We start from the raw sequence: 13045 nt of genomic DNA, 5'->3' as shown, positions 1-13045 counted from the left end.
GATGTGCTGGCTGCGGCTTCCCACCGCCCCCATTGGCCCGGGACAGCGAACCGCGGCCGGTGGGGGCCGTGATCGGCCGAACCTGCCGCGTCAGCAGGTAAATAAACTGGCCCGGCCTGCTAGGGTGCTTACCCTGCCGAGCCGCGTGCCAAACGTTGCCGACCCCTGTTCTAGTCTGACCTCCTGCACAACGCAGGCCACAGAATCTCACCCACCCACTCCTGTAACACACCCCTGACCTATGTCTGAGCTATTGAAGTCCTCAACCTGTGGTTTAAAGACTTCAGGGTGCAGAGAATCCTCCAGCAAGTGACCCGTGCCCCACGCTGTAGAGGAAGGCGAAAATCCTCCAGAGTCTCTGCCAATCTGCCCTGGAGGAAAATTCCTTCCCGACCGCAAATATGGCGATCAGCTAAACCCTGAGCACGTGAGCAAGACTCACCAGCCAGACACCCAGGAAAGAATTCTCTGTAGTAACTCCGATCCCACCGCATCTAACAACCCATCACAGGCCATTGGGCATATTTACCGCTAATAGTCAAAATAGCCAGCACCCGCTTCAGGAACACTGTAAATTCTAAAGTTAGCATTTAAACAAAAGTAGTGTAAGCGGGTCCAGTACTGACAGCTGAGCCCCAAGGAAACACAATTGTTGGAATTAATGATAATATGGGAGACCATCAAACACTCATTTAACCACACATTCCTTTATTAAGTCCAAAGGCCAAATGGTAGTTTATACAGTTGCTCTAAACATGTCCAACAGCGTAAAGAATAAGCAATTACAGCACCCAATACAGTAACAAAGTATTTCATAAGCATGTGATCAGTATGCTTACAAACAGGCCAGACCTAGGGAACACTTGTCTATTCCTGGTATGCTCCAGCGTGACAAAGAACCCTCACATTCATAACTTTTTTAAACCCCTTCAACAAACAAACAATGTCCTAGGTAATTAATACTTTCATTAACCACCAGTTTGAGAGAGTTCGCCCTTATTTCCAGTCTTAATCCAGATAAAATATACAACCTCCCTTCTCCCCAAGGTGTCTCCTCTTTCTCCTTTCCCACCCTTCCTGCTGACCAATAGCTTTTTTGTTGCACCTGGGTTCCCATCGGTCTTCCTTTTTAAGATAACACTGGTATCCATGTTGGCTCCTTCGAAGACAGATTTTTTTGTCTTCTTTAAAACCATCGGCAGTCCCCCTGTTGGTCAGAGGCCCTCTTTTTGGAAACTTCCCCGTATCTCATTAGTTTGTTTTTGTTTTTGAACCAGACATCCTCCCTACTTCATTGCTTTTGCCTTATAACTTGTTTCTTTCAAGGGCTTCCTTTTACTTGCTAGCCAGGGCCTGCCTTTACAACATGCATATTTCCTTAAGCAAATTTGAGCTAACTCTGAGTCCCTAATTTTGTATTTACTCTACAACGATGGTCAAAAAAACAAACAAACCCAACACCAGAAAAAGAAGAGCAGTTAAAAATAGGCTGAGATTAATTGGACCAGATGGACAATCCTTTTGCTGATTGCTGGAGACAGCCAGCCACCAAGAAGAACCTGATTGACATACTCAGGAAGGGGGGTGCTCCCTAGATGAGCCTCTGAATTCAGAAGGCCTTGCTCCTAGAGAGAGCCAGCTAGAACCTCAGACAAAAATCAAGGACAACATGGCTGATTGTAAGTGCCTTGAAGAGAAAAGGTGTGAGGCAGTCACTCAGACCTAGCTCATTGTAGGCTTTCTATGTTGTCAGCAGGAGAACTGTAGAAGGAGTGTGATAATTTTGCACAGCAAGAGCCAAAAGGATTTAAGAGTAATTGTATTAAAATGCCCCCAAAAGTTACCAGAATAAAAGATGATTAAAATATGGGTCTCAGGGTTGTTTTTTTATTCTAACCCTCTTCCCATTTCCCTTTACGTCATGCCTCCTTCCAGTCAGTGCAACTTGCTGCATCTGAGAAGCAGAGCCCAAGCCGGTTGTCTCCATCTCATCTAATACAGATTTTACATTGAGAATAAACTTGACAATGGAAAACAGCAACAAAGGAAGACTGAATAATAGCAGAAGATGAAGTTTTAGATACTACAGTGGTGGACGCTATAGGAAACCCAGAAAGTACCTGAAGTAGATAAGATTAGCCCATCAGGGTCTGGGTGTGATTATTTAATTATTAGAAACAAAAAGGGATTTATGTTAAACCATTCCTATGGAGAAAGAAGTAAAATACAGAAGCCACTTTATTAACCAGATTTGATGTTGTTCCACTACCTTCACATATGTCTGGTAAAAGATACTGGTGTCAGCAATATTAAATAGCTTGGTGTCAGACTTCTATGAAGCTTGTTATACTCACACGAGGAGTCCAGTGGCACCTTAAAGACTAACCGATTTATTTGGGCATAAGCTTTCGTGGGTAAAAACCCCACTTCTTCAGTGGGTTTTTTACCCACGAAAGCTTATGCCCAAATAAATCGGTTAGTCTTTAAGGTGCCACCAGACTCCTTGTTGTTTTTGTGGATACAGACGTAACACGGCTACCCCACTGATACTTGTTATATTATGACCATTTGGTAACATTTCTCTCAATAATAAGGTAATCCTATGGTTCCCAGGATAGAGGTATTGGAGTCTGCTTGTATATAAATCACCTGGAAAAGGTACAATTTAAAAACCAAGATCTAGCTCAAAAACTAAGCTAGCTAGAAATGTTCTGCCTGTTTGGGTATACTGTTTATTACAGGTTTATGTGTGATGAGAAAGATATAGAAATTGTCTCATAACTTCTCATATAATTCAAAATTAGTAGCAAACCTGAAGGTGAAGGACTGTGAGGATTCTAAGATTAAAATGATGCTCTGTTAATCAAAGTAGTACATTAAAGACCTCTCCATCCCCTCCCCCAAATGTTAATTTCATTGTAGGGCATGGGGGAGGGGGGTTAGCAGCAGAGCAGTTTACACTGGATTTGTTTGGAGAGGGAGGAGATGAGAACAGATTGCCAAAGCACAATTACTCTAAATGAACTAAGCACAGGCCACACCTGTGTCTGGGACCTAGTGCTTGCAATCCAGCCCTGATTGGCTCTCCAGAGACTTCCTGGAGGTAAAGTGTCAATTAGTGTAATGACCCTGGACTTTGTCCACTCTGTTCTTTCATTCTGAGCATGGAATAACTTCATGTACACAGGGGGCTCTCTTTTAGCAAACTCCTCTCAACAACACCTGCTCAACCCTTGCTCACGTTCTCTCTTCTTTCACTGCTATTGCCAGCTCTTCCCTTCAGCAGGATGGTTGAGCTAGAATACAAATGCAGTGTGCCCTGGAGGCAGAGTGGTCTGAACCTTCACTCAGATGGTAACATTCCAACACCTGGATAGATAATATCATTTTTATAGAAAATGCTGCAGACTCTGCACTTGGGGCCTGATCCTGCGTTCCCACTGAAGACAATGGGGCGACTCGTAGGAGTAAGAGAGGTTCCTAGCTATGTTAACAGTTCACAGGTAGATTTCAGATTGGTGACCAGGAAGTATTTAACCCCTAAATCTTGGGCACTAATCAAACTCGCACTCCTATTACAAACTCCTTCTCCAAACATGCTTCTGCCATGAGGCTGTGGGCAGTGGCAACCCACTACATACTGCTCTGTAAAAGCACGGCACGTGAGCGTGGGATCATCAGCAGGCATATTGTAGATATGAGCAGGTCAGCCTGCGGGTCTGAATAAGTTGTGAACTCCGTGGGGCAGAGGCTCTGTCTTCCTCCGTTTTTGACAGGGCCAGCCACACTGGCACTCAAATAACAACCACAAAGGAGCGAATGATGATTTCACAGCATGACTCCAATTTAAAGTGAACAGTAGTCACATGGCCAGTGCACTCCCCCAGTACCACCTCCACACTCTTGGGACAGGACTAGCTGAGAAACATGGGTTGTGTTTTAAAAACATGTTCTAGCTAACAGATTTTAGGGCCAGACTGAGAGAACCTTACATTGACTAGTACTCTGGCCTACACCATGAGGAGTCCCATTGAAGTCAGACTTGTGGAGTAGAGTACTTCAGGTGAGTAAGGCTGTCACAATTCAGCATGTTTTAAAACACTTGCAGAGGCTCAGTGTAACTTTTAAGAACGTGTCTGTACAGTACTTAACTTGTTTTCACCAACACCTTTTAGGTCATATGTTTTCAAACACAGCCTAGACATGGCCTTAAGTTTTAGACTGTACTCGCTTTAGAGGTGTGAAAATATTGTCTGAGCCAGGCTGCTTCAAACAGACCATGCTTCTGGAAATTGTCCAGTCTGTGCCAAATACTGAAAGGATCTAACTGTTGAGGTACTACAGTGATGGATGGTTCGGATACCCCAAGATTGATAGATAAAGGGATAGGAGTGTTCCCATTCCACTTTCCTTGGCTGATCTGAACAGGTTCACAGGAACTGATGTTGGGCCAAGGTTTCCTCTGGTGACTGAACTAGTGAGGGACACACAAACAATGGCCTGCACGTGCAGATCCGAGCAAGGAGATGCTGTGAATGACACTAGCCTTCTCGGTTCTATTCGGCACCATGCGGACGTGTAACAGCTGGCTGGTGAGAAGTAGAGCTGTGGGCAAACCCAGTGGCTGTAATTATGACAAAAAGGAGGATTTCACCATCAACAGCCTTGACATGTATGGAGCAAAAAGCAGCAAAATCACAGCAACACATTGGTACCTGTCAGCCAGGCCACAGCTCAGTTTTCCAGCTAATTTTGAACCCTGTGCCCCAAAAGCACTTTTGGTGGGTGAAGCATTTAACCCTTAGGTATTTTACAAAGAAGATGTGAAGCTTAAAGTTCCACTTATAAATTGTTTGTAAAAGGTAAATGCTGAATAGGGGTTAAATGTGTTACAGACATAAGTAGTATGTGTGTTTAGATCATTATAACCACATTAGTTAAAAGTGTGGTGGTTTTGAGCAACCTATTGATCTGTTGGACTAACAATTAATTAACCGTTTATTAAAACATCTTTAATCATTTATTAACCCTTTTATAAATGGCACCATAATACGAAGTGTGATTAAATAAGGTTTTCAAAGCGCTTTGAGACCGATAGATGAAAGGTGCAATAGAAGGACAAAGCACTATTGCTATTAGAATGTATTTTCATGTGAAGTACACAAGCTATCTTGGTTTCTGATCCGCCAGTCACGGTAGCATTTAGGCTTGAGAAGCGTTCTCTCTTTTCAACTTTGCAGCATAGTGACATTCCCCCTTTAAAGAACTATCCAATTTTAATGGGCTCCGGTGCCCAATTTATTGTGTAAGTCATTGTACATCTCTCTTACTACATCCACAGCCTTTGTGAGCTTCCCTTTGTGATGTCTCCTGACAGCGTGCGGGCGTTTCTTTGTGATCTCTTCCCTGTATGTCAACACAGATTAGCTTTTAAGGCCTAACAGCCTCAGCTGAATAACTTTTTTTAACAAACGGTCATCCTGGGAGTCCCGTGTGTTGAATGTGACCAGAGAACCTCCAGATACAATGTGGCCATTCGGGTGCAATGCTGTCTCCACTCACTGGCCACATGGCTGCTGCTTTGAATGCTCCTATCAAGAGTGGTAGCCAGAGATGGTCTTTGGGACCTGCAAAACGTTTGGTCGACCCCCAGTTTTCAGAATAGCCTCAGGTGTTGTAACAGAGAACTGTAGAACCTGCTGCAATTGGAGAAAAAAGGAGATAGAGTGTGATGGAATGGGAACGTCACAAGAATAATCTCTCCTGGTGGTCCAACCAAATCATACTGCTGGACCTGCTGATAGTCTCTACATTTGTTCTCTAATCCAGGATACAGCTAGGTAGGTGTGAGAGAGACAGGTTAGCTTGCTTGAGCTGGTCATTCCCAATTCCCTTTCGTTCGCTATCAGCATAGCTCAGACCCATCCCCACAATCAGCTTCTCTCTGGAAGGCTGCCGAGGAGATGTGATATTTATAGGGTTTACTGGAAACAGTTGGCACATTGCTGGGCTTCAAGAGATGATTGTTTTTCAGAGAAGGAAATTAGCTGGAGTGTGGGGCTGGTGGCCAGGTTGGGCTGTTAGCAAAGAGAGCCTGGGGTCAGGACCACGTTGCAATGTTTCCCTTTTATCTCCAGAAGCAATTTGCCGTTCTCTGTTTCTTAAGTGACTCTTAATATGGGCAAAATGAGATCACTGGGTATTAATCCTCCATTTTAGAAGTACTTGAAGTATTACCACAGTGAAATAGAGTGTAAGCCACTTAAACAATACCTACTGAAGTAATAATGCTGATAAAAGGGAGATAGGTTCACCGTTCTTTGCATGGGGGCTTTAGGCTGCCAACTCCCCATTAAGGTCAATGGGAGAAGCTTGGCTAGTGTCCTGTGTATGAATGGGACAGGTTGGTGCCAGCCAGCAACAAGAATGTTGCTGAAGAAAAACATTCTTGTGGTTTAAACATGGGGTGGGGAGTTGGGAACCCCAGGTTCTGTCCCTGGCTCTGTCCTGTGAGTTCTCTCTTTCTCAGGTTCCCCATTTGCGGAGTGGGGTTCATGATATTTGCCCACCTTGCTGGGGGATTGAGAGGCTGAATTAGTCAATGTTGGGGGTGTAACAAAGATGCAAAGTACTGTTTTTTCCCTTGTTATAGGGAAAACGGGTGGGGTGTTCCAAGCACCGAGGCCCCCAATTCCGATTGAAAGGCAATGGAAGTTCGACACCCAGCACCCTCCAGCGTTTCTGGAAATCCTACCCAACTTTCTCATTTACTTATTTAGATGTGTTACCAGGTGCTTGTATAGTGCTCTAGGCACTGTCCCGGAGCAGCCGTACCAGGCATCAGTTTCCCAATGCCCTAAGTGCCATGCACTGTACAAACTCCTGTCCCCTAAACATACCGTACATCGAACCAGACACCAGGGTAGTGTCTAACTAATAACTCCTGTTGCTTTCATATTGTTCTAGGTTTTCCAGCTCTGAGTACCAGGAAGTTATGGAACAAATATCCCCCAAAGTCCAGCTGCACAAGGAGACCATGGTGCCAGGGGAGCCACAGCTAAACGTCTGTGACAAGGCCGTCATGGTAAGGGATTAAAACATAAATCAATTTGAGCATCCTTGGCTTATAATGTATTTCGTAAAGCTTAAAAGTCTCACCTAACACTGAGGAGGGCTAGAGAAGAAACGTCATTCAGTGCTTTCGAAGGGCTATCTGGCTACTGCATTGAAGATACAGCCATTGGTTATCTGTGGAATGCCGTAGTACAAAGTGTGTGGTCTTAGGCCTGGAAAGTCTACCAGCACACTGTGATAAACTCTGTGACTTCCTTCCTTATAGATAGTACAGTATCCACGGCTCTAGTGCCTTCTCCTCCTTCCTAATCCCCTCTACAAATCTCAGCAGTCCAGCTGCATTGTGAGCAATGGGATTGGCACCTGGGCTCTTGTCGTTCTCAATGGGTTTGGGTATCTTTGGTCTTGGTCCACCTCCCCAAGCTCAGCCCACAACTGTTTTTCCAAAGTCTTCATGGTCTTAAACACAGCAAATGGAGAGTAGTGCTGCTTTTCTGTTCAGATTGTATTTGAAACTGCATGTTTGATAGGTTGTGCTTTGGCATTTCAGTCAAAAAGTCCCTGATTTCTACTGAGCTCCTTCTGAACGTGATGGTTTGGGACATTGAGAAGGGCCCGGAGCAGTGTGCAAGATTTGAAGCATGTAAACCCCAAAGAGGGAGAATTATTTAGTGTAGTCCAAGATGTGTGTCTAGGATACTGGGATGAAACTGAAAAAAAAGGAAAATGTTGTAGGTTGAATAGCAGGAAAAATCTTCCCGACAGTGAAATAATCTTCCAGGGCAAATGCCAGTGGCTACAGACTATAACATAGGGAACAATCTTGCATTAGTAGGGAGATGGATAGAGTCACCTAGTAAGTTTTTACCATCTCTAATTTCTAGGATTTTCATGTCTTGTATGTTGTGCAGGGGAAGCAGTTGAATCAGTTCTTCTGTGCTGCATTTGTTTCACGTTTGCTTTAATAACTGTCATCACTCAGCAATGGTATTATATTGCCTCCTTTGATAAATGGATTGAAAGGTTCTCCAATTTCTGCACGTACCTAGTAGTGGGTCCCCATATCTGTTCTTAGTGCCAAGCCCATTTACTTGGCTTGTGCCCTGAAGATCCCTTGGGGGGCTGGGAAGAGGAATCTTTCCTATTTAGCCATGGAAGATCAACCACTTTGTAGCTGTTACTCCGGTCTCAGGACAGGAATAGGCACTGCAACTTTAGCACCTCTGCACCACCGGTGTGGCAAATCCTCCACTCTCTTGTGCCCCACTGCTCCCGGTCATTAATGTGCAGGGAACCCCTGTTGAGCTGATCTCTCAATGTGCTGGTTTGAAGAAACTGCCCCTCTGCCTGGACCCACACCAGTTTTGCTGGATGTGGGACTTGGCACATGAAGGGGTCTCAGGACGTGGTGTTTCAAGAATGGATCTATGAAAGCTGAATGGACTTAAATCTTGAGTCTAAAGCAGATGTAATCCAGTTTTTCAAAAGGATGAAAATTCCCTTTGTTTGTTTGGATCTATATTGCTTCAGCAGAATGTTTAGCCTGTGAAATTTCCAGTGGATTTTCCTTGTTCGTATGTATTTTGAAAGTGAGAAACATATTTAGAAAGCAGAATTAATTGTTCTTAAATTGTCTGGAGCCCTTCATTTCAGGAGACACGCTCATATGAAATCCCTCTGCCTTCCCGTTCGCCGCCCACAGAGATTGCTGGTGCGTCACTGCCATCTGTTGTTAGTTATGTGGAATGTAAACCTGCTCCAGCATTTTTTATAGCATTAATCTTTTTTCCCTGAAGGAATCTGATACTAAACAAATGCAAATAAACAAATGCAAATGACTAGATTTTATATATATAAAAATAAAGACAGTAGGTCAGAGCAGACTTGAGCTTTAATAACTGACAAGAAGAATTTCCCATGGGTGTATGGGCACTGAGAGAGAGGAAAGAAAGATCATCTTTTACCAGGCTTCTGTTTCATAGGAGGGAGACTGAGAGAGCAGAGGATTTCTGGAGACAGAACAGGAATTGTGACTTTTCATTCATTTTACTGCAATCCCACATTTCATTTTGGGTTTTTTTTTTCATCATTTAAATACTCACCCCCACCCACCCATTTCCTAATAGCCTTTTGGAAGCTGGGTTTCCTCACTGATCACATTTATCCTCTGCCGCCTGCACACTGGGACAAGATCATTCAAGAAGCAAGAAAAGAAGGGAGGCAAATAGCCTTGGTTCACACGCTTTGGCGTGGTCGTTATCTAAGCGCCTCCTAATCCATCAATTCATAGGCTAATCCCCCAAAACGCTCATTAAAACGCAAATATTCTTCTCTCTCTCACTCTCAGTCTTCAGAGGCTGCTGCCTTGTACTTGGTTCCTTAAGAAATTTTACAAAATACCTTACTGCTAATAATTACAGCCTCTTTCTGGATCGGGGCAATTTGAGGGGTTTCACCAAACATGTAGATTTGCTCCCTCATCACGTTATTGGAGAGAGGGGTCACCACAACCCCCTGCACACTGCAGATCTCAGACAGGAGGCTAATGCAGGTGTCTGTTACTGAAGGAATGTGGAAGGCAGTTTCATAACCATCTGTGGGAAAAGGATTTGTGGGCTTTCCTGAGGACTGTGGGGATGAAGTTCCAAGGGTGTAGCTAGATGGACCCTGCTAAGCTTCAACCGCAAGTGAAGGTTCCTTTTTCAATGAGAATATAAAAGTGGTCTCGTGTACTAAAAATGTAAATGGGTCTGTTGTGGCTCAGGGCTCATTGTCTAGCTCCTCTTCCAGACCTTGACAGTTTAATTCCACAAGGCTGATTTTATATGTTTCTCTCTCTCTCTCTTTCTTTCTTTCTTTCTTTTTTTTAACAGAATTGGGCTCCTCCAGGCTGTGAGAAGCTAGGAAAGTGTTTGGAACCTCCCAAGTCCAATCCAAAGAAATGCTTTTGGCCGCACTAATATTCCAGCATGCGCAGGGTCTGCTTGAAAGCCGTAAGCAGCTGAGATCATGGTTCACAATGCACATGGACACTTGTGTTTACGTCATGGAAGGGAGTGATGTAAGATATCATCACCGACTCTTCAGAAGGGACCAATGGTTACAGCATTACTTCTCAGGGATTTAGCAATTAGTTTTCGTTTAATTCAGTGTCTCTCTTAATGGGTCAAATGAGATGTTGCTGCAATGCATGGTAAATTTTCAGTAATGAATATAATTTTTAAATGATATGACTAGAGAAGATTTTCAGCCAATCACAACTCTCACATTCCCTCAGGAATGACATGGCTGTCCAGTCAACTTGCTCCTTTCCCACTCAGGCTGTTCTCTTGGATAACTCTTCATTAAAGTGGCCTCAAGGGAAGGTCCAAGAAGAAGGTTGTCCAGAACTTTCATATCCTCCAGATAGAATATGCCAGATTTGCTTTGTTTTACTTTCTAGTCACGTAGGAATAAAGTTTGTAGCTAGCTGCAGTCATTTTCAGTAACTGTTTTAAAATTGTACGTCTAGTGTAAGCTCTTTGAGGCATGGCCTTTTTTTCCCCTTTTATCTTTTTTAGTGTGTGTACACAGCACAGGTCCTAGCACAATGGTCTGTGATCCTTGGTTGCACTACTTAGGTGCCATCACACGACAAACACCACCCACGGGCTCTGTGTCTCCCTGATGCAAACATTCCCTTCAATAGCCTAATATTACCCAGCAGGTTCCAAGCGGGAGAATGCCCTGTATTTCTCAAGCATGAATCTGCCAACCGAGCTGTTGTGAGCATGAGCTAGGTAATGTTTGTAATGCACTTTGAAGATGAAAAGTGGGATGTAAGTGCTACGTTTCCCTACAGTATTACAGGGAGTTCCTTTGGGACCCAGGGATGGCCCTCAGTGGCTTAGTCCAGGATCCACTCACTTCAGAAAATCGGGGTTCAGATCTGGATTTGGTCACACTTCCAGCTTGCCAAAGGAAGTCACTTTTCAGTCCTATGGGCACAGCCAGCTGGAGACTCGGAAAGGCCCATTTGCATCAGGATCTTTAGTCTTGGCACTGTTCCCAGTTTATGCTCTATGGGGAATTCTTCTCCCGATGCCAACTGTCCAAGTGCTGCACTCAGCATCCTGGGGCCAGTATTCCTGTAAGTGTAGTTCTCAGGAAATGTGGAGCCCCAGCAGAATTGCACATGGAAGGCTCTTCCCCTGGCTCTGTATCTGGTACTCATGCACCTTGCTAGTGCTAATGGCTTTCTGGTGCACAAAGAAAAACTAACAAGCCATTTGGGGATTGCTGTGGACACGCTAGCAGTAGTCCTGTACAGCCTGTCTGGGCCACTTCTGTCACTCCAGAGCACTTGATGCTATTCCCATTTGTCTTGATGCAGAGGTGAGTTGCTTCAGGAAGGCAACAACTCTTCCACTCGTCCCCCCACCAAAGCCCACAACTCCAGATAAATGGAGACCACCAGCTTTGGTGCTAACCATTATACCACCCTTTGTGACCCTGGCTCTACACCTTTTGTCCACACAAGCTCTTCTCCTGCTTCCAAGCCTAAATAACCCAATCCTTCTGTTCCCCAAAGTACTTGCCTCCTCTAAACCCCTTCACAGAGGCTGGACAGGCCCACAAATATAGGATTATCAAGAAGTGACACTGGAGTTGGCCTTAGTGCCCTTTGTGTCAGGAATTATAACAAGTACCAGAGCCTCACCCTCCGGCAGAGCCCTCTTAGTATCTCACAGATCTGCTCATCTGTCGGGGTGATTTTTCTGCAGTTCTTCATCTTATTTACCTTGTGGGTTAGAGTGTTCCTTGTTATCCATCAAAGATCTCAAGGCATCTCTGATTGAGTCCTAACATATTTTATGTATGTCATCAGAGTATGTCTGGTGCAGACAGCCCATTTTGAGTGATATGCTGGATGACAGGAGATGATGGATTGGATCCTGACTGTAGCCATAGGAATCATTACAAAGCCGGCACCCCCATTTCAGATCTCTCTCCTCTCTAAGCTTGACTGCCGCTGGGATCTGTCACCCAGAAATGCTCAGAGCTCTACTATCCATATTTGTTGAATACTCTGCACTCTCAAGAGGCATGGAGATCAGCAGATGTTGGATTCCTTTATTATGAGGCTCTGAAAATCACTGTCAACCTAAAATGTAATTGTTATGAATGTCACGCTATGAGATCCATGGACGAAAGGCACCATGTAAACAGGGGTCAATGCTTGTTCTTTGAGGTCCAGCCCAAACACACTAAGTTATCGCTCATTCTAAGCATTTATACCATGCTCGTCACAGTAGGATCTGGGTGCCTCTTATCCCATGTATTCCTTACCTTCCTCCCCCTTTTTCTTTCTTTCCCGGCTTATAGTGTCGAAGATGCTGCTTTTCCCCTCTCTATATATCTTGCTGATACAGGCCCATGAACTTCTTAATGCCCTCAGTAGTTGATCAGTTACATGGAGCCCTGATTTTCATCACTCTGACAACTCAGTTGCTTGAGATAACACTGCCATGCTCCTGATTTCTGTGATCAAAAACAAAGGAACAGTCAGACACCGCAAGCCAACATCCTTAGTATAGCTGACTGTTCCTTTACTAACTTCAGACTTTGCCAACTCCAGGGGGGTTGCATCAACTGAAACATTCCAGAGGAGCACATAATATTGACATTTCCCCTCCTTTCTTTCTGGTTCTCTAAGCATCATAGTGTTGTATTATTGTCGGGGGGAAAAAGAGGGGTGGGGAGAGAAACCAAGTTAGAGAATGTGCAAAAATAAATGAAACTGATGCACATGCCTGTAAAGCAAAATGGCCGTGCACCCAGCCAGGGCCCCTTAATGGGGGCACAGTAAGAGATATGTAGCAGCCTTGAGATCCCAGGATGACTTGTTCTGATTAAACAGATATCAAGAGTACTGAATTGATTAGGGTTTTACAAACAGCCGTAAGTGTTCATTATAATATTTCTAAGACAT

General features: G+C 44.3%; 1 protein-coding gene across 1 annotated transcript in view; it reads left to right on the top strand.

Moving 5' to 3' along the window:
* The window catches only part of LOC112106323 (N-acetylgalactosamine-6-sulfatase), a 58429-nt gene extending 45390 nt beyond the window's left edge, over positions 1–13039 (top strand). The window contains exons 12-13 of the mRNA XM_024199496.2: positions 6967–7084; positions 9948–13039. Of these exons, the coding sequence (XP_024055264.1) occupies positions 6967–7084; positions 9948–10034 (205 nt within the window). The 3' untranslated portion in view covers positions 10035–13039. The remainder of the gene's footprint in view (positions 1–6966; positions 7085–9947) is intronic.
* Positions 13040–13045: the final 6 nt, after the last annotated feature.

The sequence above is a fragment of the Terrapene carolina genome, unplaced genomic scaffold, assembly GCF_002925995.2.
Source record: "Terrapene carolina triunguis isolate 2854851 unplaced genomic scaffold, T_m_triunguis-2.0 Scaffold33891, whole genome shotgun sequence".
NCBI lineage: Eukaryota > Metazoa > Chordata > Testudines > Emydidae > Terrapene > Terrapene triunguis.
The sequence above is the reverse complement of the archived record's forward strand: the minus strand, read 5'-3'. Positions and strand labels throughout refer to the sequence as shown.